At 43.7% G+C, this 26,130-nt stretch overlaps 1 protein-coding gene across 2 annotated transcripts in view; it reads left to right on the top strand.

Moving 5' to 3' along the window:
• LGR4 (leucine rich repeat containing G protein-coupled receptor 4) overlaps positions 1-26,130 on the top strand; it is a 74,812-nt gene that overhangs the window by 10,369 nt on the left and 38,313 nt on the right. For both annotated transcript variants that reach the window (XM_040557392.1, XM_040557391.1), the window contains exon 2: positions 20,378-20,449. In XM_040557392.1, coding sequence (XP_040413326.1) covers positions 20,378-20,449 — 72 coding nt within the window. The remainder of the gene's footprint in view (positions 1-20,377; positions 20,450-26,130) is intronic.

Raw genomic sequence — 26,130 nt, 5'->3', positions numbered from 1 at the left:
AAATGATTATGCGTTTGCCTGCATGGAGCTGGACCTGTTGAATGGCCAAGTACTCAATGTGTGCTTTACTAAACTCTAGATGACTTTTTAAAATGACTTTTTTCACTGTCCTGTTTGTGTGTTGCAGCATTGAGGACTGATGGCATTGCTGGGTTATCCCTGTTCTCCAGCCTACTTCTTTTCAACAGGTGCTAGTTGAACATGACTTCCACCTGTAGCTCCTGCACAGTCAGTCCCTGCTGGCTTCTCACACTTTTGAGGTACTGGCGAAACCAAGGATTCTCCATGGTATTTATCGCAGAATCATCTAGGTTGGAAGAGACCTCCAAGATCACACACATGTTGTAAAAAACAAACAAAAACAGAAACAGAAGCAAAAAAAATCCAAAGATGGTAAATCAGAATTCATTTTGCTCTTATGGAGAAAAAGGACAACAAATCTGTGGTGCCTACAATTGCTCATCTCATTTTAATTAAGTACATTTTTAATTGTGGGTGCCCTTCTTGAACTACTGTGCCAGGTTGAAAAGTGGCTTCTGATTTTAAGACAACAGGTGAATCACGGCATGAATCACCAGCAAAGATGCAGAGTATTTTGTATGTGACCATCTTCAATATTACAAAAGTCCCTGCACCTCCGATTTAAAAAAGAAACCCTGGAGTAGCAACACGTTGCTTCAGGGTTGGAGTCCTTCCTGTGTGTTTGTAGTACAGAGCAAGGTGTACGTGTGGTGGTGGGGATCGCTGTGCAGACGCTGTTTGGGTTAGCTCTGTACCTCCACAGAAACGTATTGGTACGTAGAGGTACAGTTTGGAAAGTTAATCTAAGGGATTTGCTGAAGAGGTTAAGAGGCAAGCAATTATGAAGTTGTTAAAAGTTTTGTAAAGGAAGCAGAACAGTTCTTGCAGCACAACAGTGTTAGCAGACACTTCTTTTGAGGCCGATGGCAGATCTCTTAACAATGCATATCTCCAAAAATAGTGGGAAAGCCTTAAGGTTTGTCTACTGTAAACATTTTGCTTCTCTTTTGGAGCTCAGACTCGCAAGCATGGGTTTATATGGGATTTTCTTCTTAACCTTTCATTACTGAATAGTCTCTTTTAGATTTCCCTGAACTGTATAAGAGCGCAGACTCTGTATGTGCTTTATATTTTTAAAAGCAGTTAGGGCATAGTTTATTTCCAGAGAATATATGCAGATCATCCGAGAAGCTTCAGTGAATAATAACCAAGTGTTTGTGTAATTAAAAATGCAAGCAAAGCCTACTCTGATGCTGTCTTGCCAGCAATAAGGCATTGCTAATGCCTTAGAAAGGCTCTTTGCCCCAGATAACGCAACTCGCATAGAAGGAGGAGATTCTGTTGCAGCTTTTCTTCACAAATCTTTTTGGGTTGTTCAAATGACTTTCATTAGGTTTTTGCACAATAGCCCGAGGCTTTTGAGGAACTGCTAGACTAGAAGCTCGTCACACTTGTTCCCATATGTTGCAGTCATTTGAAGAAGGCAGTTTCCAAAACACAATGGTGGTTGAAGCACAACAAGCATCTTAAACGTTGAAAATCTCGGTCACATTTTAAGTATTTTTAACTGTTGAAAAGATGCTATCTGGGGAGAGATTAATGAGCAATAAGTAAACTATGTTGGATCCGGGCTTGCAGAATGCAGTTTAACTGCTTTAGGTTTCAGCACACTCGTTTAATTACTGGGTTACTGCATGTTTTCTCCAGGGGGTGGAGGGACATATATATGTGTGTGTGTTGGGGAAGTGTATACATTTATACAAAGAACACGAATTAACTTTGGGGATACTGTGTTTGTGTTGCCTAAACAATCACACTTTAGATTACCACTGCCTTAATTTCCTTTCAAGAAAATTGTAGATAGGTCTTGCTATCGCTTACACTTGATTACTTCAGTATTAAATTCCCCTGTGTGATTTAACATGCATGAGCTTAATTATTCTTTTCTGGCCTAGGGAGAGATTTCCTTCCAATAATTACCTTCACTGCCCTTTACCCTTCTGCACAGGAGTTTGTTTGGAGAGCCGTAGTTGCTCGGTAAGCAATTCCAAACACGGCAGTGCCTGAAGCTGTCTTGAAAACATAATTTATACCTTTTACATTGCGTGTTAAGCTTCGTTTCGCCGAAGCACAACTACTAGGTGGAGAGAATTAGTGAGTTTTAAATGTTTCTCTCTTCACTGAAGGCAGTACGTGTTCACCAGAAAAACACTAGTTTGCACCTCCCTTTTATACTGTGGTGGGGTGATTCAGGTAAAAAGGAAAGGAAATATAAATTAGTGACTAACATCTATTAATTCAGCCATTTCTTTTTACTAGCAACTGCTGTTTAGTCATATACTATTTAAATGTCAAAAGAGAATGACTCCTTATGAGCTGGATGTGATGCAATGTTGCCAGACTGATTGCTCCTGCGATAGCAAAGAAATACATATTTAATCTGGTGGAAATTCTCAGGTTTATATCTTTCTGATTGCTCATCATACTGCCCTTCCTGGTACGTAGTGTGGAGGAAAAAAAAATACAAGTGGTAAAGATGGGCAAAAACAAAGCAGAGAAGTTCTTTGTTAAAATCTTTTTATCTTAAGTCAGTGGTAGTTGGAGGAGGCACGACTTCTTGATTGTTTCTTGGAGTGGGTGGTACAGAATTAGTTCTAAGAGCTTTGTCCTCTGCAACTTGTATTAGTCTGTACACTATACAAGATACAGCCTGATCTGTCCAAGGGATGTGGATGCTGCCTTCTCTGCCATGGTTACTGTTGTAGTCCGTACGTAACTGTTTTGTGGTAAATAGAGTAAAAAGCAGCAGAAATACCTTTCAGATTTGGTGGTGACTCTGAGATGTGTTGGTGTTTATTGTGGGATCTGACACCGTAAGTGCAGAGTGCTAGTTCAGATCTGGTTTCCAACTTTTATAACACTTAACAAATTAAAAGAGAATAGGGCTTACCAGTCCCAATAAAACCCTTTCACCCTCTTAACTTTTGGGGGGGGTTAATTTTTTAGTAGTATCTTTTCGCAGTTTTGCTGGCTGTAGATTGGAAAAGCTGATGGTAGTAAGGGATGAAATTGGTAATGAGGGAGACGGTGCGTTGCTAGCCCTTAGGTGTCCGTACCTGGGGCAGGTTTTGAGCTGCACGACAAGTTTTGCTGGTCCCAGCTTACTGATTCAGTAAAACAGTCTTTAAAGGGAGAAGAAACCAGACTGGATTGAAATAAGTGAGAGCAAGGAAAACCAGATGTCTTTATTAATGGAGCTTGGGGTATGTGCTTTGTCCAGCTCGCATCATCCTTTAGCATTCTGTCTTAACAATAACATTGTTTTTTCATCAAAACATAATTTATGTTGATCAGTGGCCTTGAGGTAAGAACTGGGGTGTGTTTCCCTGCCCATGTGATAGTTATCATGGAGCAGGAACACGGCCGTGTTCTTTGTGTGGAGAAAGCTGAGGAGACACAGGTTTGCAAGTCCAATTTTCTTGTTTGGATTCATCTGCCAAATGCATGCTGCCAGGAAGATGCACATGCAACTTCTGTCTACAGGCAGGCTGGAAATACAGACAGATTACTTGATTGCCTTTTGTGGGTCTCTTGCTTTTCCATCACACGTGCATTAGATGTGTTTATATTATAAAAAAAATAAAATTGATCCTATGTACATGATTAAACTTGACAAGCCTTAATCTCTGTTGCAAAGTGTGGGCTAGATAGTTCATGTGGTAGGTCTTTGTTTCTCAGGTAAATACTTGTGATGTTGTATTTGCATTAAGTATGCTGTTTTTCTCTTGACAGTTTAGTGATAAAAATCTACTCAGTTTTAAATATAAGTGTAGTCATGTAAGTACTAAGAACAGTGTTAAACTGAAGAGAGAAATTGACCTTTTCAAGAAAATAACTAGTAATAAGTGCTTCTTTGACCTCATTTATTCATGACAGGGACAGGCAGTGGCTGTCAGTTTTTGTCTGAGAGTTTCTGAGAAAGATTTCATTTGCTTTTATGATTTTCTTTTAAAGAAATAGAAAATACGCTAACAGTTCTTACTTCTTTAGATTCTTGTGTCAGCAGTAGTAAGTGTTATTATCTTTTGTTGATATTAGGGGAGAATCCAGAAGTGCAGAGCTCTACTACTGAATTTGGTTAGCACAGCTATTCAGTTTGGGCTGCGATTCCTGACCAACCAAGTCCTGCTGGCAGTTTCCCCCGATGTGCGGACAGCTGTAGCAGCAAACCCTGCTCGTGCTGATGCAGCTCATTCTGCTTGGGTGACGAGACACCGAGCAGGGACGGAGGGATCCTGTCCTGATACGAGGGCAGCTTTGCCAGTGTGAGCAAAGGGACAGTCTGCCAACCTGTGCTACTGCTGCCACAATTCCACTAGCAAAGTGTGCCTTTTTATTTATTCTATTTGTTCTTTTCAGGCCGTAGCTGTGTGTAGGTAGTGAGATCTATCTGTGTTGGATGCTAAGCCATGCACTAGCAAGAGGCAGGTCTTCCCCTTTGTGCTCTACCTGTAGAAAAATGCTCCGAGTCTGGGGCTTTTTTGGGGGGCCAGGCAAGAGGGAGGGGGGGGTAAGTCTTGGTTGTCTTTTTTACACTATATTGCAGTGGCATGTGTTACTTCCAGTGAGAATCTGTGTGCCTCGCTATGCTGTATGACGTGTAGGGGATTACTTGGGGTGGTTTGGGAGTTGGTTTTGAAATGTGTTATATCAGAGGCTCTCATTGAGATATTTTTTGTAGCTGATGCATTGGATGCACTCGGGATGACACTTGATGTGCATTGTTGGAATTTAAATTGCTGTCCTTTCTGTTTGCTGCTGCTCTTGAACTCCTCTGGTAAATAATGACTGGAATTGCCAATAACACAACAACGTGAGAGCAAACTTCTGCTTGACCGATGTTGAAATTCTGTCAAGGCCAGTGCTATAACAAGTTGTGATAAAGGTTTGTGGGCAGGCTTCCTAAAAATGTATGCTTGGAGTTAGGCCTTAAACCAAATCATGCATATATTCTTTCTTTTTTTTCTTTCTTATCTTTTGGTAGAGCTATGTCCTATTTTCCTGCAGTAGAAGGAAGCAAGAACGCTGTGGGGAACAGGTGATAGTTGTGTATTATTTGTTGGGCCTTAAATCAGCCATCTAAGGCTGATTTAGATGCCACCTAAGGGCTGAGCAGCTCACAGGACAAGCTTTGTTAGCTTGTTGGGTCTACCTTCTGCGCCTGCTGTCCCTTCCCATCATCGCCTCGCCACTTGGTGACCTGCCAAGCAAGCTCCCATGTTAGCTTGTCACTCGGGCTGGTTTTGGGTGGAAATAGGCTGGTTTGGGTGGAAAAGGGCTGGATGTCCTGCGCAGCCTACACCCACGAGGAGGATATTTTATAGGGGTTTTCTTAAAGCTTTTATGTTTGCTGTTTGGGGGAGAAGTCCTTTAGGAAATGAGCTGCTGTTTGGTCTCACACAGTAAGTTTCTGTAGCTGTAAAGAGTTAAAGGGGCTGTTTAGCAGAGACTGCCTACGTTGCTGCAAAGCAGCTGCGATGTGCTGTTTCACATAGAAATGCTGATACTCCATCGGTTCGGTTGTAAGTAATGGAATACAGATGACCTTCATCTGTATTATATACAAGCCCGCACTGAATCGGCTGCGAGGCCACCAAAACCAGCAGGGTGTACCCAAGTGTGGACAAGTGCTGGTTTTTGGGCAATGCCAGTGCTTGGCGTTGCGGTCGCCACGAGTCAGCATCCATATCGCAGCAGCTTCCTCATCTGCCCGGGCCCAGGGATGCTTCAGCCGCATCCCCGCCGGTTGCCTGCCTTCTGGGAGCTGCTGTCTTGTGGTGGATGTGGGCGAGCTGCTGTAGCTATGTCACGTTTATGACCGGCTGTATTTTTTTTCCCCCTTAAAATAGCAAGGAACATAGAGCCAAGAGGGGACGCAGTAAACTTGAACTTCTTTTTATTGCCGATAATATTTAAAAGCTGAAATGTAACAGTATTTCGGTTGTGAATACATGGAAATTGTGTATACTGCTTAATGTGTTTCAGAAATCCCTGTTACTTTTCTTCCTTAAATACAAGAAAACAGGCGTGTAATGCCTCATTGAAAGGAGCCTGTAGGGGTGCTTTGTGAGGGTCTTAATTAAGGGCTTTGAAAGACTAAACAAAAGGAAAAAGAAAATGCTACAGGGTTATTGTTATTCCAGCCCATTGGCTCAGCTAGCTGCCCATCCATTGGTGCCTTCTGTCCATTTGGAAGCTGAATGACACTTTTGTTCGTGGTTAACAGAGGTGAAAGAAGCCAATTATTGGCTGTCTTTTCCACAGGGCAGCTGCAGACGGATTAAACTGCAGGCAAATATGGACTTTTCTGCCACAAGGATGGTTGTGATGACAGTTAGTTTTGTGGAATTGTATGAAAGAAAACAGATTTTTTTTTTCCCCTCCAGTGACTTGTGTAGATGTTTATTGAAAACTACTGTGAATATGCTGGCTTGGAGTGGGATTGTGTAAATGGATGGATTCCCTCTGCTAACAGTGTACTCAGCTTTTTCTCTGTGTGTGAGAGAGTGGGATTTTTTGTGCTTCTTTTCTTTTTTTTTTTTATTTTAACTGTAGTTTTTTTCTTTTCCTTTTTTTTTTTTATTTTTTAATTGCTATGCAGTATGCATTAACCCTCTTATAGCTGCTAGCTCAGAAGCCGCAGAAGGACACTTGCAGGTTAGCAGGAAGTCGTAGGGCTGCAGAATAACTTGGTGTATGCAACTAGGGACCTCAGAAAGTATCTGTGTGCCAGAAACTTGCCACCCCTGCTCCCATATCTCTTATCAGTTGATCCAAAATATTATCATATCTTTTCCTACAGCCCTTGTTTTTATAAAAAGCGTACTCCTTTCCCCCAGATCTCTCTGTTTAAACCTATGGTCGTAGTCTACATGTGTGCAAAAGGCTCAGTTGAGAATAAATCAGGTTCACTAACTGTGTTGGTTCTGGAAAAGTCTTTTCCAGTTGGGGACTAATTTTGATAAAGGACCCTTGTTGCCTTCAGAGTTTATCTATCTTAGTTTATTATGCTGAACACCGTCTCAGCACATTAGCTGCTCAGAAGACCTGTTGGTGATTATAGTAGGTTGCTTGTGGCCTCTTTGCATAGGCACCCAAATCTGCCTTATGGCTTAGAATAACAGTATGAAAAAAAAAAAAAAGCTGTGGTGATCTCCTGTGGCTTTCTGCTGGTGGTGAGAGGAGTTGTCTGTTGTCCTCTGGCTGTGGGAGGTGGCAGTTGTGGGAGGTGACTGGTGGTTCATCCTGGGGTGCATAAAGCAGAGGTTTTGTGCTTTCAGTTGTTTTTATTTTCAGCCTGGCTGGTTACTTTCTGTTACAGACCTTGTCACCGGCTGACTGTTTACCTGTAGCTGTGACTGCCTGATGGCCAGCACAGGCCAATGGCAATCAGCCGTGTCCCCTTGGCAGGGCGCAGGCAGCCTCCTCTCAGGCCTCTGGCCTGTCTGAGGATGCAGCTCGCCGGCCATTTGTCATCTGCTGGCTGGCGTCAGCGTAGAGCCCGAACTCTGCCAAGTTCCTGAAAACACACAAGATGTGTATGTGAGCAGTGCCCTGAAGTCGTTTGTGCAGCCTTGGCAGCAATGGCTGAATGCACAGATGCGCTGGCAGTAACAAGGGTGACCAGCCTGGAGGCCTGGCTAACCCTTCCAAGGGGGCGAGGGAGCAGCACATATCCTGTGAAGCAGCTTTTTTCTTAGCCTGAGGTGCCAGCAAACGGAGGTCCCCAGGTGGGGGCTGAAGGTCCCCAGGTGTGGGCCGCCCGCTGGGGGGCAAGTGCTGGTGCTGACCGCCCCCAGGCTGTGCTCTTGAAGTCCAGGCCTTACTTGCACGAGAAGTAGAACTAGTCTGCCTGTCATTTGGAAAAGAAGAACAGTTTGTGGCCAAGTTTGGAAAGCACTAATGACTTGCCGTTTTTTCCAAGTGTTTGTAACGCTAGCTAATTTTTTATTGCAGGCTTTATGGGAGGGAACCCACCATTATGTATACAAAGTACACGGACACGAGTACTGCTGTCACTGTAGGTCCTGGACTTTGGTGCATGTCATATTCAAATGGAGTTTGGGGGAGGAAAAAAAATAGTTTAAAAGCTACACAGCTTTCACCACCGACGAGTTATGCTTTTCAAAAGAAGGCAAAGCATACCTGAGGTTTTATTTCTTGAAATGTGAGTTCTGTGTTTAGTCTGATAGGAATGAGATAATTCTTGACACTTTCATTATACAAGAAAAAATAAAGCTGAATTGAAATACTTGTTTGACGACCCTTGGTTACTAAAGTAATGACGAAGTAGAAGCTGAACCTGTAACTTGTTCCTAAGAGTGTCCTGGCAGGCGCTTTGTGCAGTTTTCATTTTGATTAGTATCTAAGGTTCATTGGAAGGTAAGAGTGGATGTTCAGCCTGCATTTTCATGTGTATTAGGGACTAGGCAATACATCTCAAATGCAAAAGAGGAATGTGGCTGAAACCAGTATAGCTCAAAAGGGATAGGAAGCTTTTTCCTTAAACTGAAAATTAACTTGTCTGTTAAAGTGTGGTAACTGATGACTAAGAATTACCCAAACCTAAGTTTTACATCTTATCAAAACTGGCTAGCTCATGCTTCATCAGCTAGTTTAAGATGCCTTGCAAATTGCTATGTAAGAGCACATTTAGTGCTATAAAGGCAATTCCAGGTGCTGCCATGAAATCTATTTTGACACTAGAAAGCGGTACTGTGTGCTTTTCGTTTTCCCACAGTATATAGATAATTATAGTGCTGTAGTGCAGAAAAGGCTTTTTTTGCCAGAAATAATTTTTAGTTACATCCAAGTTATGTGTTATATGCAAGTGAAAAAATGGTAAATGTTGGCACCGTTATGTACAGGTTTGGCCTGATTGGAATGTTTATATTTTGTGTTCTTGCTTAATCCTATCAGTGACCGTGTTCATACACTAATTTTGTTTTGCTTTTTTGCTTTAATCTTCTAAAAATGTAGGGCTTACCCAGACTTTTGAGGCTCAGGTTGCTTTCTAAACATTGGGTGGGACAGACTAGCAGACCAAAATAAACCAGAAGAAAATGAATAAAATTCAAAATACTCAGAGTTACTCAAGTTGGCTTTTTTATGAAATTGGATTTGTAGCTGTTTGTGTTCTCTCTCTCTCTCTTTTTTTTTTTTTTTTTTACAGAACAAAAATACCAAGTGAAAATGCAACAGAAGACTTTTATAGGAATATAAGCGTATAACAATAGTACTGCTTTTCTATTGGTGTAAACAGATTTAAGTGCCGGGCTCTGTCTTGACAGCTCAAAAACATCAGTAGTTTTATCCCCCCCCCTGCTTCTGAGATGCAGAAAAGATTTTTCTTCTTTGAGTAGGGTAGCAGGGGCTTGGAGAGAGGGGAAGCAACCTGCCCAGCCCCACGGCGTGAGTCCGGGTGGGGGTAAGGTGCTGAACCTCCATGGATGCCTGCCTTTAGCTCGGGAGGCTGCCATGCTCTCAGAGGAGCGTTCAGCTGGAAGTGTTTGTTGTAGTAAGTGCACTGTTGCTAGGTGGAGCGAGACGTGGTGTCCTTGGAGTCCAAAGGGTGAACGTGGCTCCGTACGCTCCTGTTGGGCGGTTTAAATTTTATGGAATTGCCCTTGGAACTGTAAGATGGAATGAAACATTCACTGGACGTGTTTATGGCTGTGAAATAGGGACCTGAGAGTGGAGGTGGGAAGGGGAAAAAAAAAAAGACTTTACTAAGCCGGTTAGATGCATAGTTTGGAGATGTTCTTAATATTTCAGCACTGGTTGTTCACAGAAGCTTTTGGTAACGAAAAAATACTTAGAAATTTGCTCCACAATAGTGTGCAAAACATTGACTTTTTCACATTTGAAGTGTCTGGGTTAGCAATATGTGCTTTAAGTGAAAACTCCAATATGTCTCTAACCTGGGACTAATGTAACTCATTGATGAAAATACCAAGTTCTAGAGTTGTTGTGTGGTCACCTTGCTGGCTGATGGTATGATGTGACTGAGAGATGGCAAGGACAATTGTCCCTACTGCCTGTACTGTCCTGTTTGAAGGTGGTTGCAAACATAGTGTTAAACTTAATTTATTTAAAACATGACAAATATCTTTCTGTCAAACTCCTTTAGGGAATTTGGTGTTCATTTCACTGGAGATGTAGCTGCTATGTGTCATGTTTTCTTTTGGTGGAATGTGTATTGAAGCCTTAAGCCTGTAACCTGTTGCCGTTCTCTTTCCCCTTGTGACAAGACTGGTGTCGCATTTGTGTGTGGAGACCTGTGGATTAACAATGCCTTCCAGTTGGCTTTACGGGCTTTTACAAATAATCTCAAGTCTTGCCAGCAAACGCTGGTTGTTGTGAATGGTTTGGACATGTGTCTGAGCTAAGGGGATCCCAGGTGCCAGCCCCTGATGTGTGGAGAGTTGTTAATCCAGCCAGTTTGATGGCATTATTGTTAACTGAGATGAAGGCATTAAAATATTCCTCATAGTTCCTTATATCTAGAAGATACCTTAGTAAAATATGAAAATATTGGTAGCACGAGAATAGCATTTTGAATGTTTGTACCCCAAAATTCTGTCGTCAGGTTTACAACTTCTCTTAGCTCCGTGCTTAGACTGAGCTGTGGTGGCTGGAGGCAGGACCCTAGCCAGAAGGAAACGAAGTGGATAAAGCACAGAAGATGCACAGCAGGCATCAAACAATTACATGGCTTAGATTTGACCCCCCTCGCGAACAGCCTGGGTGGTGGCGGGATGCAGGGAGCCTGCCTGGCGAAGGTACTTGGCGGCAGTGCTTGGGAAGATGTCGGTCCTCACAGGCACTAGATGCTGCATGGTTCTCCCGAAATCCCTGTGCTGCCCGGCACAGCACGACCCTCAGCGTGAGGGGATTATCTGCCTGGCATTCTGAACCACGGGTGGTCTCGGAGCCCTGGATAGCAGTGGTACTTTTTATACAGAGTTTTTTAAAAACAGTGAAGTCAGAGAGTAGCTGTGGTAAAACCGTGCTGAGAGCCCCTCTGCTAGGAGTGGGGTGGCAGCAGGACGTGCCAGATCCCACACTGACCTGGGACACAACACGCATGACCCCAGGTCCCGCTCTCTTCCATCCATCCACGGACTTCTCCACAGTCAGCACGGACCAGTTGTTCCTGCTTTGTGACGGGTCCCGGTGGGTGTACGAGGAGCGTCGCGGGCTGCTCGCCCTGCACAGCTGAAGCCTCCCTGCTCGGTCCCCAAGTCAGAGCGTAAATGGTTACAGACACCTGAGGAACGCATCATTTTACTCCCTGCTGTAAATAACCGCCACTTATGTGAGGGAAATGCTCGTACCCACCAGCCCGTAATCTGCACCAAACGTGTGGCTCTTCTTAAGTGAATGGAGGGACGTAGGAACTCGTGCTATATTTCTATTCCAGGCCACCATCCCTTTCCTAATAATGCAGTGGAATTTTTTCGTGGTTAATTCCCCACCATGTGTCAACAAAGACCATTAACGGTACGTGCGATTGCTTAATGGCTGGCCTGCAGTGACTCAAATACCAGTCCAAAATAGGTCTTTGCATACAAGTATTGTTCTCTCCAGGATCTTGATGATGGCTTGATTGGCACATGAATAGGGTACATTAGAGCTAGTTACTGTGTCTGAAAGAAAGCTAAGACATCATGTTGGAGGAAAAAAACAGGTTGATGTGACATGGGAAGGAGAAGGAAGGAGAAATAACTTACAAATATGGTGGGGGAAGAGAGGGACGTTGCTTCTGTTGCAGGAACAGACCTGTCTGGCATTTTTTAGCCTTTCTGTGGCTGTCAGTGAAAATGTTGTAGGTCCTGCTTCAGCAAAATGCTCAAGGCTCACTGGCATCAACAGAATGTGTATGCGTTTTTGGTATTTTCACTGAAAAGAGCTCTGTGTACCCAGTTTATTAAAGCTTCTCAATGTCTAAGGCGCCTCTGGTAGCCAGGATTTGTGGCTGTTTTGAAGGGTGATTGCTCCCTGAAAAAACATGTTAAGTGCTTCATCCACAAGTGAGTGTCACACAAATGTTCCAGTTAGATCCACAGAGAAGTGGATGGAAATCCTGCCCAAATAGCTGAACGTGTCGTTAATTTCCATCTCTACGAAATGGACAGAACCTACACATCTAGCAAACGAGAAACCGTCAGAGCACCCTCCCATCCTGGTTCCTTGCTTCAAAAAGAAATAGAAGGAAAGGAATTTAGTCTCTATGTCTGCTCTCTTTTTGTTTTATCATTTGGATATCTTTACTTCTGCAGGTGTTTTGAAAAGGCCATTGTAGGCAGTAGCTGGGTGCAGTGGATGAGAAGGGCGTCGTGGGAGCTGGAGGGGCATCCAGGCTCCTCCTGGCTTTGACAAGTTGCTTCGCCCCGGTGCTCCTGGCTTCCGTCGTCCCGTGCTGTTTGTCTTGTCCACTTAGGCAGCAAACCCTTCCAGGCGAGGAGTGTCTCCAGCTGAGTATTTGTCCAGTGCCAGTCACACTGACACGTTGAGCCGGGGCTCTTAGCTTCTTGTTGCAGTACAAACAATGGTGATAAGGCGTTGTGCTCATTAGGGAGATAGCGTGGGTACTTGGGAGACGACCAGGGCATTTGCTGGGTGGGAGGGCAGCAGTGCATTAATACCTGTGGCTTGTTGAGCCAATCGCAGCAGAAGTTGACTAAGGCTTTGAGTATTTGGATATTTCCTTTCTTACAAGAACAGTACCTTAGAAGAAGTGGAAAAGGAAACATACACATAAGTGGCATGACTGATGTGCTTATTGTGAATGCAAAATGGGCTGTGCATAAAGAAAGGTTTCTGCACTTTTTAAGTGCTGGAGGTCTCTGATCGTTTCAGAGGCAGTGGGACCATATTTAAAATTAATGAGGAGGGATGGAATCACGAGCAGAAACATCTGTAATAATGCAAAAATGGTTTCAAATCTTCTGCTTCATTTTATCATTAATAAACTTGTCAGTGTGAAAAGGAATAGTAAATTAAGTCTGCGAGGAGAAAAATGTGCTGGGGCACGGTGGTGGGGACTTGGGGATATGGGACAGCTAACGCTGGAGCAGCCAAGGGTGCCCTTGCCTCCTGCTGGTGCTTGTGCAGACCTTGACAGAACACGGAGAACTTAAATTGTAAATGCAATGCCAGTCAAACGTATTGGGGCATCAGTATGCTATTACTTTATAAACGTTAAATAATAGTATAGGCTGAGGTAGCCAAACCTTGCAGTAGTGAAAGTACGTAGTATGTAAAAGGTAAGAAATTAATTAGTCGGCCTATTACTTTATCATTTTTGAAATTCAGGCACTGTTGCAAGCTCACTTTTCAAGCGTAGGCTTCTCTGTAAGCGTCATCTTTCCTTTGCCTGATACTTGTTTTCATCATGTTCGTGATTTTTAGCTGATGGGCTTGGCATGTCTGCATGTAATATACCCTTGAGATGTAGCTGCATTAATTGGATTCACAGTCCAGGCAATTACTGTTCAAAGTAGTAGTTGTGAAGTGATGGTTCTGGGAGATAATTGTTTGCTTCTTGTTATCAGGAAGATGCAGTAAAACAAACAAAAACCCCTAGTTTTTTCTTTTTAATTGAATGAATTTAATCAGAATTTCCTTGCTGATTCTTGAGGTTTTCTGCACTTTCATTACATACCAAATACGACTAAGACGCGGGACAGTGTTAATGCAAGCTCATTTGCTCTGTTCCTTGAGAGTTTTTATTTCCATCCTGAAGGAGCTGGCTAAGGGGGAAAACAGTTCTGAAATGGGGATGGAGTTGAGCTCTCGGTCTCCCCTGAGACTGTCTGCTGGTATGTGATGTGGTTGAAAATGACATTGGTTTTCATCCTGTGAGCATGTTCCTGCAAGGCATTCAACGCTGCATGTGCTTTTTCAGGACCGTAGCACCACAGTGCAGCTTAGAGCAGCCGAAGGTCAAGTTCCTGCCAATCTCCCTCCCTGCTCACCCTCCGCTCCAGCTCCTGTGCCTCTCTGTGCAGCTTTCTGAGCCCGTTCACCGTGGGTTGAACAAGCACCGATGCTGGCACAGCAGTGGAGAGGAAGGAACCCAGGATGAAGTGTGCACAGAGCTCCTGTGAAACCTTTAGTAGGCAGGAGTGGATTTTTCTTTGTATTATTTTTGCATTTTGCTATTATTTAATTGCCGTTCTGTGTAGGATGTAAATGACTAGCAGTAACAAAACCTGAAGTATCCTTCGGACTTGCACTGACTTATGTCCTCAGAAAGGCAGTGCCATTTTTAGCAGTTCTGTTAGCTAATGTGGGTTTAGCCTGGACTCTATTCAAAGCAATGACCACTGCTGTACAGCTATGTATTTTTCTTAGTATACCAGTATATGAACAATTCTGTGTCTGATTGCCAAAAAAATAGGAGGGAGCAGAGGGTACAGAAAAAAATTGTTGCTTTGTGTTGGTGATCTTCACCTAAGTTAACATAACTGGACCATTACCCAGGTATTAATGTCCCAGTCATAACGGACAGCTCCTTGTTGTCGAGTGTTTCCCAGCATCACGTTGACTTACATTTTCAATAATCTGGTTTATTTAATGGGCTTTTAAGAAATATTAACAGCTCCGGCTTTGCCTAGTACTACTAAACTGGGTCAGGGTTACTACCTGGGGAATTTTACATAAGACGAAGACCTTTTACCTAATTGTTTTTGTACAAGTAGGTGGGAGGGCTTTATTCAAATATAGATAACTCTGCCTAAATCATTTTGTAAGTGTTATAATTAAATTGTTCAGTGGCAGAGGGCCCAGACCTTGGAAAAGACTGAATGGAGCCTACAGTATTACATGCTATTATCTATCAGCAAACAGGTTAAGCTTGCTCAGAGGGAGTATTTTATAGGATTTTAAAGGTGCCTTGTTGAAACATGATCTTTCCTTCAACAAACACTCCTCTCTCTCTGCTTCCCTCTCGCCTGTCCCTTCTTAGCTTCACAAAAGATAGAGGTGAGGTGGAGGGACAAAAAGTTGGCTGTTAATGAAGTGTAGGGGGAGCGCAGGAGTATTTTAACTTTATTTTTTAAGCAACCCGTCTTGACTGGCTTTGACCGAGATTTTCTGTAGCTAGCTCTTGCATGTCTTTTCAGGCTTAAGGTCTTTTTATTTTTCTAACCAAGCAGAGTGTTTCAGGCCATCAGCATGTGCTCAGATGCAGCGCACAAGCGTGGTGGGAAGGAGTGTGTGCAGGCTCAAGGGGTGATAGCCGAGCCTACGGTGCAGGGTAGGAACCAACACCAGCATCTCCTGGGAGTTTGAGGAGACATACCTGCACACCAGGGCTCGGGGGGAGGAACGTTGCTCTGTCTAACATAGGAACACCTTTCAGCTGGGAAGATGCAGTGAAGAATGGTACATTTAGCCAGAAAAAAAAGAAATAAAGAAAAGTTGTTGCAGGTAGATGGCCCTCAGTTCAGACAGACTGGCGTTGTTTTCTTTTTCTCTGCCCATTAATTACTGTGGCTCTTTAGCTTTCATTCCCTGCCTCTGTCTTGGGCCAATTTTTTGATCGCTTTTGTGTGTCCTTTCTGTAGTACTCTGCTGGAAGCCTTTGCTTTCCCATGTTGCGTTCCCTCTTTGTTACAGCTTTTCTTGCCATGCAGGAATTATTTGTTGTTCCCCCTCCTCTGTTCGGTCACCTTCACTCAGCCATCCTGGCTAGACAGAATCCCCCTGTAGCTGTCAGCAAGGGGGACATTTAGGACAAGTCATCTCACAAGGGTCGGGCTATTTCACGGTACAGGCAGTAATTTAAAGTAAGAGAGAAGGCTCTCTGTGCCCTGCCTGAGACTGAAAATGCTGGGTGTGCATTTTTATCTAATTCTTCTTCGCGTGATCTCACCGATGAAAGCCTTGACTTAAGCCACGCTCTAAGATAGATAAATGCAGTGTTTTTATTTTTAATGCGAGAGAATTAGTTAGGTGCCGTTCAAGATACAAGAAGTGGTGCAGAGTTCGGTGCAGCAGAGGTGGCCAGACTGGGGGGAGGGTGGTTAAGGGACTCAGGAGAGGCACAGGATGCGTGAGGGCTGCTGTGGGGCTGGCAGGCCGCAGCAAGCTGGGAGCGCTGGGTCCTGAGAGGAACGGGAGCTGTTGGGGGATTGGGTGGGATGCGAGTGCTTCCAGCTAACCGCCACGCTCAGGTGTGGTGTTCCTGCTCATCTCGGAGCCTGGGGGAGTTCGCCCAGCGATCGATCGAGCAGCAACCAGAACAAGCCGGGGGGGCCTGCTGGAGTGGGCTGCAGGCCGAGGACAGCGAGTAGCCGCTGGGGTGCTGCTGCTTGGCTTTCTTTCACCTTTGGCCAGGAAAAGTTAGACTGCCGTACCCGGGAGAGTGAGATAACATTTCCAGCAGTTTCTGCGAGCTACCTGTTTGACTTGTTAGTTTGTTTGCTTTCTTCCTTGGTGCATTCCTGGAAGAAGGATGAAACCCGTGTGTTACTGGGGTGGGCGGCCACTGCTGCGGCTCCTCGGTCCGGGCACGTGAGCCTCGGTGACCCTGTGGGCGTCCGGCCCAGGCAGCAGCACTGTTGCCAGAGCAAGCACCGCGCTGCCTCCATGCTGCTGCCACGGCTCCTCTGCCTCAAGTGGCGAAACTCACGGCGGCGATAGGGCCGTGATTCACCTTATCCCCTCGATGCGGCTTACTCTCGCTGAAGCGGTTGCCACCTTGGGCTGCTCATCCCCGCGGTTTCGGTGCCAGCTCCTTGCCTGCTCACGCCCCAGCCTGTCTCGCTTTGAGGCGGTGAGGGAGCCGCGGTGCGCTGCAGCTCCCCGGCGCAGATAAGCCGAGTTAATGGCTAACTGCTGAAAGGCACAGCTCTGCCCCGCGCCGTGCCTGCGGGACGGGGCGCTTGGCTCGCTGAGAACAAGTCATTTAAGCCTTTCAGATATTTAGTCTGAACTTGAGCGTACCAGGAAAATGTAGGGCAAGGTTTTTTTCATAATGGTGGCCACATTCTTTAAGTGTTGCCTTGTGTTGCCTTGCTGTCACATGCAGATGTGAGTCCCAGAAGGGATGCTTTGGCATGCTCCTGCTGAAGTGTGCTGCACCTGACCCTGCTTGCTGCTCTTCCAGCTTTGTGGCAAAGCATCAGGACACACTCTCCCCAGGTACAGAAAGAAAATAGAGGGTGTCTATTTCAGTAGAGCTCATGGATAGCGTTGATGCTTCTCAAATCTTCACTTTTAAGGTGTTCTGATTAGTGCTTACATCCAAAGAGTCTACTCCCCATATTAAAATTATAGATGCTAACGCTCAGAGCTACAGGCAAAACATTCTTTGCTAATTTCAGATCCCAGAGAAAGCTGAAATTATGTCGAGTTTGGATGTCAGCCATGCGAGATGTGTACATGATTTCCACTGACTCCGTGGACAATTTCATGTGAAGTTTCTGAGGATCAGGCATTTCTGGCTCTAGAAACTTCAAGGCTACTGCTTTCAGATGGGCGGGATAACGTATGTGTGTCCTGAAGAGCAACAAATGCGGTTGCACGCAAAATCCTTGACGAGGTGATATTGATTTGTTTGGGAAGTGCTTTCTGAGGATGTGTCCTGCTGCCCTGTTTTCACTGCCACCGTTTCATACAGTATACGACAATAAGGATTTTATACCACCTGTACGGGCTTCTGAGAGGCTTTCCAGGAAAAAAGAGAGTTGTGCTTTCCATGCACACCTTACTATTTCTTATGATTCACTTAGGGGGTCTACTCTCTTCTCAGGCTCTTGCCCTACTCATAAATGCTTCCAAATGGATAGTGGAAAGGCTTGTGTGGTCGTCTGGAAGGGAAAGGACTAGCCTGGTTGTGAGAAACGCGTGTGTTGGTGACAATTTGAAAAATGTACGTGTGTGTCAGGGCAGGGGGGCAGAGAGAATGAATGTTGCAGTCTCCTGTGGAGCAGACAGCTGACGATTCATGCATCTGATACTTTTATTTGCTTTTCTGCACAAGAAGAAAAATGTCCCCCCACAGCAACTGCAGCATCTTGCGGTACCCAAGCTGCTGGTGAGATACAAAGCGCCTTTTAAAACAGGCAGACGGCAGAACTCAGAAATAAATCATCTCTGATTCAGCTCCTCCTGGAGCGGAGTGAAGGCGCCTCTATTGTGCTGCAGTGAATTTTATTTTGGTCATCTCTCACAACTGGACTTATTTTCAGTGTGCTAAACCTTATTTTGATCTCCATTGATACTGGTTTACATCAGTTTACCAGCTGCTGAGGAGTAAGTCTCTTGGCTTACATTGGTGTATGTGTAAATGAAGATTTGGTCTACGTAATGAACAGCTAGTTTAAGGAAATAACTGCATCCAGATTTCATGTAGCAGGGTAATGTTAGTGCCAGCGGCAGGAGGGCTCAGTGCTGCTCCAGAGGGAGAGCAGGGAGCAGCATACCAGATAGATGCCAATTATTTACCGATTTCAATAAATTCACTGGCATCAGTTGACTTTGTCAATTGCTGTAGAGAAAAAATATTTTTCCCAGTAACTGTGCTTTTTTTTTCTTTGTATGGTACATTCTGTTGTCAGTATAAATACAGAAACTTTTTTAATGAGCTAGGTTAGACATTATGGTCTGGCAATTGGAGGAATAATGTGGGCATTCTTCTCAAAAGGCGGTTTAATTAGCTACTGCAACGACTTTGATTGTAGATTATATGGTACTGACATGGCTTTTGGTTCGTCACAGCACGAAAGGAGGCACAGATACCCTGAGATACCATTTCCTTAGAAGCAGCACCAAGCCCTTTGCACGTTCCTTGCTCTCCTTTCAAGCCAATTCTGCCCTGTCCAGCACCGAGTCCTCTCCTGGGTGGGAACCATGGAAGAGTGTATCCTAATGATGAGCCTGTTCAGTTTCGTGACTTTTTTTTTTTGCTGATACAAAATGGTTCTTCATGGATCTGTGCAGTTAGTGCGCAGCAGGGAGAGTCTAAACTGATCTTCCTCTGCCTCACTAGAAGAAGCAGATGTTTGAAACACGGTGGAGGCTATGGCCAGGCTAGGAACATCCATACCTTGTGGTAGTTTAGGGCTGGCACTTAATTGTGAGGCTGAGCCTTTGAGGTGACAATCAGTCTGCTGGCTCGCATGCAGTCCTTAGGCCTGTGGCTCTTCATGCGAGAGCTTCAGGGTACTTGCTGAATATGGGTGAGAAGGAAGGGGTTGTTTGGTTTGGTTTGGTTGCTTTTTACCCAAAATGCATGGGGAGGTGACACAGATGCTAGAGGACAACAATAGTGTTCGTTTGGAGAACAGCAAACAGAAGGAGGTTGGGAAGGCTGTGCTAATGAGCATCACTGGATCTGTCTTTAAACTACATTAAAAAAAAAGAAAGTAATAAAGTAGAAAGTAAGAACTTGGGTTATGTCATGAATTGTTAGGCAGTTATTAGTTTAATTATCAAACTGAATTGGTTTTGTGCTACTGTTACTTATATTGAGTAATGGCTTGCTTTAGGACGAGATTATCCGTGGTGCTTACGTAGATGTGAACTGAGGTGATGGCACCAAGTTTGCCACTTACTGCTTATGTGGAAAGAAAAAAGCTGAACAAGTCTGCATACCTATCATGTAAGCACTTGCTGCTGGCCTGTCTCTGCTCATGGACTGAAAATGAAATCTGCTTAAAACTATTACCTTGAGGACGTCTATAGGTTTTGTAAAAAAAAAAAAAAAAAAAAAAGACTGTGGTAGAGCTGGGACATGTTTCTGCTCTTCTTGTCAGTTGCTCCAGAAGCTGTTTGCCAGAAGCTCTTTATTAAGTCCCAATATATATTTTTTGTTGGTGGTGGTTTTTTTTAAAGACATTGTGGGGTGAAAATTTGCATGGTGGGTGGTCACAAGCTTTTTTTTTTTCTGTAATTTTTTCATATGCTGTGGTTTTCGAGCAGCCTTAATTGTGTGTTCAAATTGTATACACGTGCAAGTTGGGAAAAACTAGTGCTGGGGATAACAGTACCATAGAGACTGTTCTATACATGTGTACCGTGCAGTTTACAGTCATTGTTTTGCTTATAGTTGTCAGAAAACATTTTTATCAACATTGCATTACATAGGCCTTTGCTGCGACCAGAGTCTCAAATTGCTGTGCTTTGAAAGTTTAGCATGCAAATTTCTAGAAACAGATATTACTGTTTGATGATAGATTTTTTTTTTCTCCTACTGTCTGGTTAGGCTTACTTTTTTCTCCTCCTTTTTCTAGAGTGGAAAAATCCCTTACTGTTTATTGACAAATCTGTGTTTCTTCTTCCACAGAGATGTGAGCATGAATAACATCACAAGGCTACCAGAGGATGCATTCAAGAACTTCCCCTACTTGGAAGAGCTGTAAGTATTTCACACAAGTTAGTTTTGCTACAACATCAGATGGCTGTGTAAAGTGGAAGGTGGGTGGGGAAATAATATTGAGTTGAGCTGTGAACAGAGAAAGCAATTATACCTTAAAAATCCTCTACATGTTTGGAAACCGGAACAGTAAAAGCTACCTACAAGGGACTTTTTACAGTAATTATTTTAATCATGACTAGAGTGATGACACATCTTAATTACAGCGTTATCCAAAGATAACACAAGAGGTGTGTAATTACCATTGTTTTCGATGGAGCTGCAGTGTATCTGTTGCATAACTTCCATAAAATATATGTTGTTTCAGTTACTGAGCAGCTTGCTCCCTTTGCCCTTGTAGGCTGCAGAGACAGTGTTCACAAGCCCAGCCTGACCCTGCTTCAGAAACTGAAGTTACGTGGTACAGGACTTGCTCTTAGTTTCTCTGGCAGAAGCTCTCTCTCTAGCTCCCGCTTACCTCCTGTCCCACTTGCTTTTTAGCTTTAGGTTTTGCTTAGGTGGTACTTGCACTTCTGAACTCTAGTCCCTAGTTTGTGCTTGATTCGTGTGCCCAGTATTTTGCTGAACCCAAGTCTTCACTGGGATGCCTTTGCAAAGGTGAAACCCTTAACAACACAGCACTAAATGAGATTGGGTTTGAGAGCTGTCTGTTTTCAGAGTCAATAAACAGGGAGGAGGCTTTGACTTTGAATTACTACTTTCATAAGTACTATTATGTGACAAGTAACTTCTGTGTGCCTTAGTTTCCTTATCTTTAAAAGAGGGCAGTGGTTCAACCTTTCCCCGAGAATGTTGAGAACTTGGAATCATTGAATATCCCGAGTTGGAAGGGACCCATAGGGATTGTCGAGTCCAGCTCCTGGCACCACACAGGTCTACCCAAAATTTCAGACCATGTGACTAAGTGCACAGTCCAAACGCTTCTTAAACTCTGACAGGCTTGGTGCAGTGACTACTTCACTGGGGAGCCTGTTCCAGTGTGCGACCACCCTCTCGGTAAAGAACCTCTTCCTGATGTCTAGCCTAAACCTCTCCTGCCTCAGCTGGACACCATTCCTGCGGGTCCTATCACTGGTGACTAAGAATAGATCGGCACTTGCCCCTCCACTCCCTCTCATGAGGAAGCTGTAGGCCGCGATGAGGTCCCCCCTCAGCCTCCTCTTCTCCAGGCTCAACAGGCCCAGTGACCTCAGCTGCTCCTCATACGTCTTTCCCTCTAGGCCCTTCACCATCTTCGTCGCCCTTCTCTGGACACTCTCCAACAGTTTCACGTCTTTTTTATACTGTGGTGCCCAGAACTGCACACAGTACTCGAGGTGAGGCCGCACCAGCGCAGAGTAGAGCGGGATAGTCCCTTCCCTCGACTGACTAGCAATGCCGTGCTTGATGCACCCCAGGATACGGTTGGCCCTCCTGGCTGCCAGGGCACACTGCTGGCTCATATTCAACTTGCTGTCAACCACAACTCCCACAACTTCCAGTAGTAAGCAGTAGAGAAGCAAAAAGCACTGCAATTTTCTTTTCTTTTGCATTTTCACAGTATCAAAGGAACATTTCTCATAGCAAAGAACATTTAAAATACAAAGTGAGGCTGTCCCTATTTGTGACTTCATATAGCCTGAAAATACTAATTCTGTGTTAAGAGATTTCTTTCCCCAAGGTGCTTTTATTGAAGAAAGAGTTCAGTTTCCAAAAAGAGATGGGTCCTTACGAAGTAGGGAAGCATTGTTCCAAGTGTTAAAGAAAAGGAAACTGAAGCAAAAAAAGGAAAGGCATTTGTAGAGGGCAACCCGATAAATTAACCCCATAGCAAAACTACAGATAAAACCTGAAACCTTTTAATTCTAGTTATCTGCTATAACTGCACCTCCTTGGAACAAAGGTGCTGAGAAACTGATAGAGATGGCTCAATTGCTCCTGAAGAAAGGCTTGTGTTTCTGAAAGCTTCTCTGTGTTTGTCCCTTGTGCCGCAGCTACACTGATGGGTCTAATAAGGTGTTCTGTCTCTACTTAGAATTTTGGTCTCTCCTATGTCCTGATAATATAGCAGCTACCATTCCTGATACACTTACATGTCTGATTTCACTGTGCTTTAAGAGACTCTGGTTCAGGTCATTACAGTTGTGAAGTGTAGATGAATGTCAGATGAACTGTGTGTGAGATTCCTCATTTCATGCTTAACAGGTTCTGTTTCCTTGCATATTACTTTAAGCATTGCTTACTTTTACAATATAGTCTAGAAAACCTGGCAGAAAACAGTTTTACCAGAATTTCAGATGGTTCATATGCACAATTGACGTGATTTGAGAAAGGCTGCGGTATGGCATGAGTAACCAATTCAAAAAAAGGAAAGGAAAAAAAAAAAAGAGAGGCCTGGGGGAAACTTGCTTGGCTCAGAATTTGTATTGGCCAGCACTCCCTATGTGCTTTATAATATGTGCTACTGTGTGGCTGTATCTTATTTTGTTAGCCTATATTTGTAGGCCATTTGTTTTCCAAATTCTTTAGCGGTATTTCACACCAAAAGTAGAAAGAAACAATTCTGTTTTCTGAACTCCACCCCCAACTTCAGATGACTGTGGGAGCCTTTATTTTTTCACTATAAGTAATTAAGCAATAAAACCTAACTGGTGGGTGTGCATATTGTGTAACTTCCATAAACCCAGGGGCGTGTCAGGAGGTAAAGAGAAAAGGCAGAGCCTTCAGCCACCATCTATTGTGCTTATTGCCCAAGAGTCGTTTGCTACATGCACCTCATTGTCCCCTTAAATTTCAGCATTTCATTTTGTAAAAAAATAGACCGGCATTAAGAATTAGATGTGAACACCCAAAAGCTTTAAATCATTCCTAGCGTGCTGACTTCAGGGTTAAATCAACTTCTGAAAACAACAACAACTTTACAGTAAAAATTAGACTTGCCAAAGGTTCAGACATACTTGAAGCAATCATAGATCCTTAGTACAAAAGAAAAAAAAAACACCCGATATTATTTTATGCTTGAGTTACCTCTTACAAAAGGTACCTGTTTGAAGCTGATGTTCTTACTTTGGAAGATTTGGGGAAGTAATCATGTATATCAGAGTACGTGAGTCAATCTGTTGCTTTACCCGTAGTCTCTTCTCCCCTCAGAAAAACCAGCCAGTAGAATTATGCTGCAGAGGTAGGAGAATCTCCAGAAAGAAAAGTTTTTGTTTTTGTTTTTGTTTTTAAAGAAAAACTCTCCAATTGACAACCTGTCACGTGTAGGAAGACAGGAAGGTTGACCAAGAGAGCAGAAGATAAATACGCTATATCTACATACTCTTCAAATTTTCTCACTTGAAAACGATGAAGTGAGACTTGTGAGTTGTTAATGTTTCGCAGCAGCAGCCTGCTTACAATTGGAAGCCTGCCTGCAGAGCCTCTGGACCTCTCCACTGGCAGTGGGAAGGTTTCTTCTTGTTGCATAAGGATCTGGTTATGGTCATAAGGATCTGGTTATGGTCATCTGTACACAAGTCAGCTCCAGGTTCCCTCGCTTCATTTCGTGGTCTTCGTAGAGAGACTATAACAGCCTAAAGTAGACACAGGGAAGTTTACCTCCCTATCAGAAATAACTAGTACCAGACATGGCACGTTTTGGCTTCATTCTGCTGATTCCCTTTTCTCTATGGGAACAGGGTAAAGAAGCTTCTAGCCTTTACTTTTCCTGGTTGTTACTAGAACAAACTGTCGTACTTCCCAGTGTACAACCACAATTTTCCCTCTCCACTCAAAGATGATTTTCAAACTTTCTTCCTGGATTTTGTTTACAGTTGAACAGATCCAAGTTCTGACTGCCAGGCGCTAGCAAATTTGCTTTTTCAGCACACAAACCTGGGTGTGAGTCTCCATGCCAAATAAAGAGAGATGGAGTTAAAGCAAAGTGGTGTTGAAATCTGTGCTGGAAGCAACTTTTCCATCTAGACCTTTTCCCAAGAATTACATGCCTAAAGCAAATGAGAATCCCACAAACTAATGTGAATGCAGTAAGTACCACACCGCCGTGGACACTAGTAACTGTCTTCATCCAGGAGCTGAGCCCCACACACCTTTTTCTTTATACCATGGGAGAGCATGGTTCTCTCTAAAGCGTGACTTTAGCCCTGCTGTTTGTCAAATCCTCCAGGAGATTAGCCCCTTGAAAGAGTTAGTTAATATTGCAAAATAGTATCACAGAATTTAATTGAATGTAAATGGGAGGCAATTAAATGTATTATGTAGGGAACTGAGTCTTACACAGTACACATGTGGAGAGGATGGGATTAAAAAATGCATTAGGAGTTCTTTAATATGGAGCTTGTCATCTCCTTAATGCAATTTGGTAGTCTCCAGAGATTTCAGAGGATCGTTTTCCAAATCCTAAAAGGAATGATCGCAAACAAAAATGAAAGAAGTAGCATAACAGATTTGTAAAAGCTGGCTGCTCCATTAAAAAGTGTCTTCCACATCGCTAAAAGGTGGTTGATTTGGGTGCCTAAACACCTTCATCCAGTGCTGTTCTTAGGTGTGCTAGGTTTTCTGACCTAGATGCAGATGGGAGACTGGTGGCCTCCTGGAATGGCAGTGGGAGGCCGGCTGGAAGAGGACATCTAACGTGACACTAAATGGCCATGTTTAGGGAGCCGACTGCCTGGTGAAATATCATATTTGCAGGTATAATCTGAGGTTTTGTGCTGCAGAGGTACTGTCGTACGTGAGTCTTACTAGGAGGTACAAAGAAAGGCATTCCAGCTGTCTGCAAGCCAAATCTGCCTGGTGGGTTATGTGCTCTGTGTGCCCCTGCTCACAAGCTCGTGCATGTTGCTGCACAGTGTACTTACCACGTGTCTGTAGGATTCTTGCACTATTTATAAATGTTATAAAAATTCTCCATTTCTGTGTAACTGATACCCATCTGGAAGTAATTTGCAAATGATTGAAACAGCAATGGTCAGAGTCAGCGAGGAGCAGACCACCAAGGGTTTTGCCACAGCAGTTAAAGAAGTGTATTCTCCAGAAAATGTTAACATAAATATGCTACAGCCCTGAACTTGATATGGAAACTAAAAATCCTTGAAGAATTCGGCCACAGTTTTCTAACCACACCTCAAAGTATTTATAGAAAGCTAGAAGGGGAAAATATAGCTAGCTAATGCAGTGTTTTTAGAAAGCAGGACCCATTTTCCAGTGTGAATTTTTAACTAGAAGAGCAAGGCTGTGCCATGTTTTGATGCTTTTCTAAACTGTTTTAGTTCCTTCTAATATTTAAAGTTATCTGAAGGAGTCTGAAGGGTTTTGACTACACAGTTTCTATTCACTGCATCGGTGGAAGATCTGCTGGATTAATTAAAAGGTGCTCTCTCATCAGGGAAGGCAAATTGAAATGGTTTTTATTCTTGGCAAGTTTTCCAGTTTGACTTCAGAAACGTGAACCACTCAAAGAAAGCAAATGTCTCCTTGACTTCATGACCTTTTTACCATGGCTTGATTTCTGCTCTTAACCTTTTAAAGCAGTGTCTTCTTATCTGCCCTGCACTGTTGAATAAAGTTTTGCCTCGCTGCCTTCTGGTCAGCGTGAGCTGGTGGGGGAGGCAGAGCAAAGTGTGCTGCTCATCTTCAGGCTGCCGGTGGCACAAGCGTGTGGCTGGCAGAACAAGACCATC

This window comes from Cygnus olor, chromosome 5 (genome assembly GCF_009769625.2).
Source record: "Cygnus olor isolate bCygOlo1 chromosome 5, bCygOlo1.pri.v2, whole genome shotgun sequence".
Lineage (NCBI taxonomy): Eukaryota > Metazoa > Chordata > Aves > Anseriformes > Anatidae > Cygnus > Cygnus olor.
This window is presented reverse-complemented; position numbering and strand designations above follow the sequence as displayed.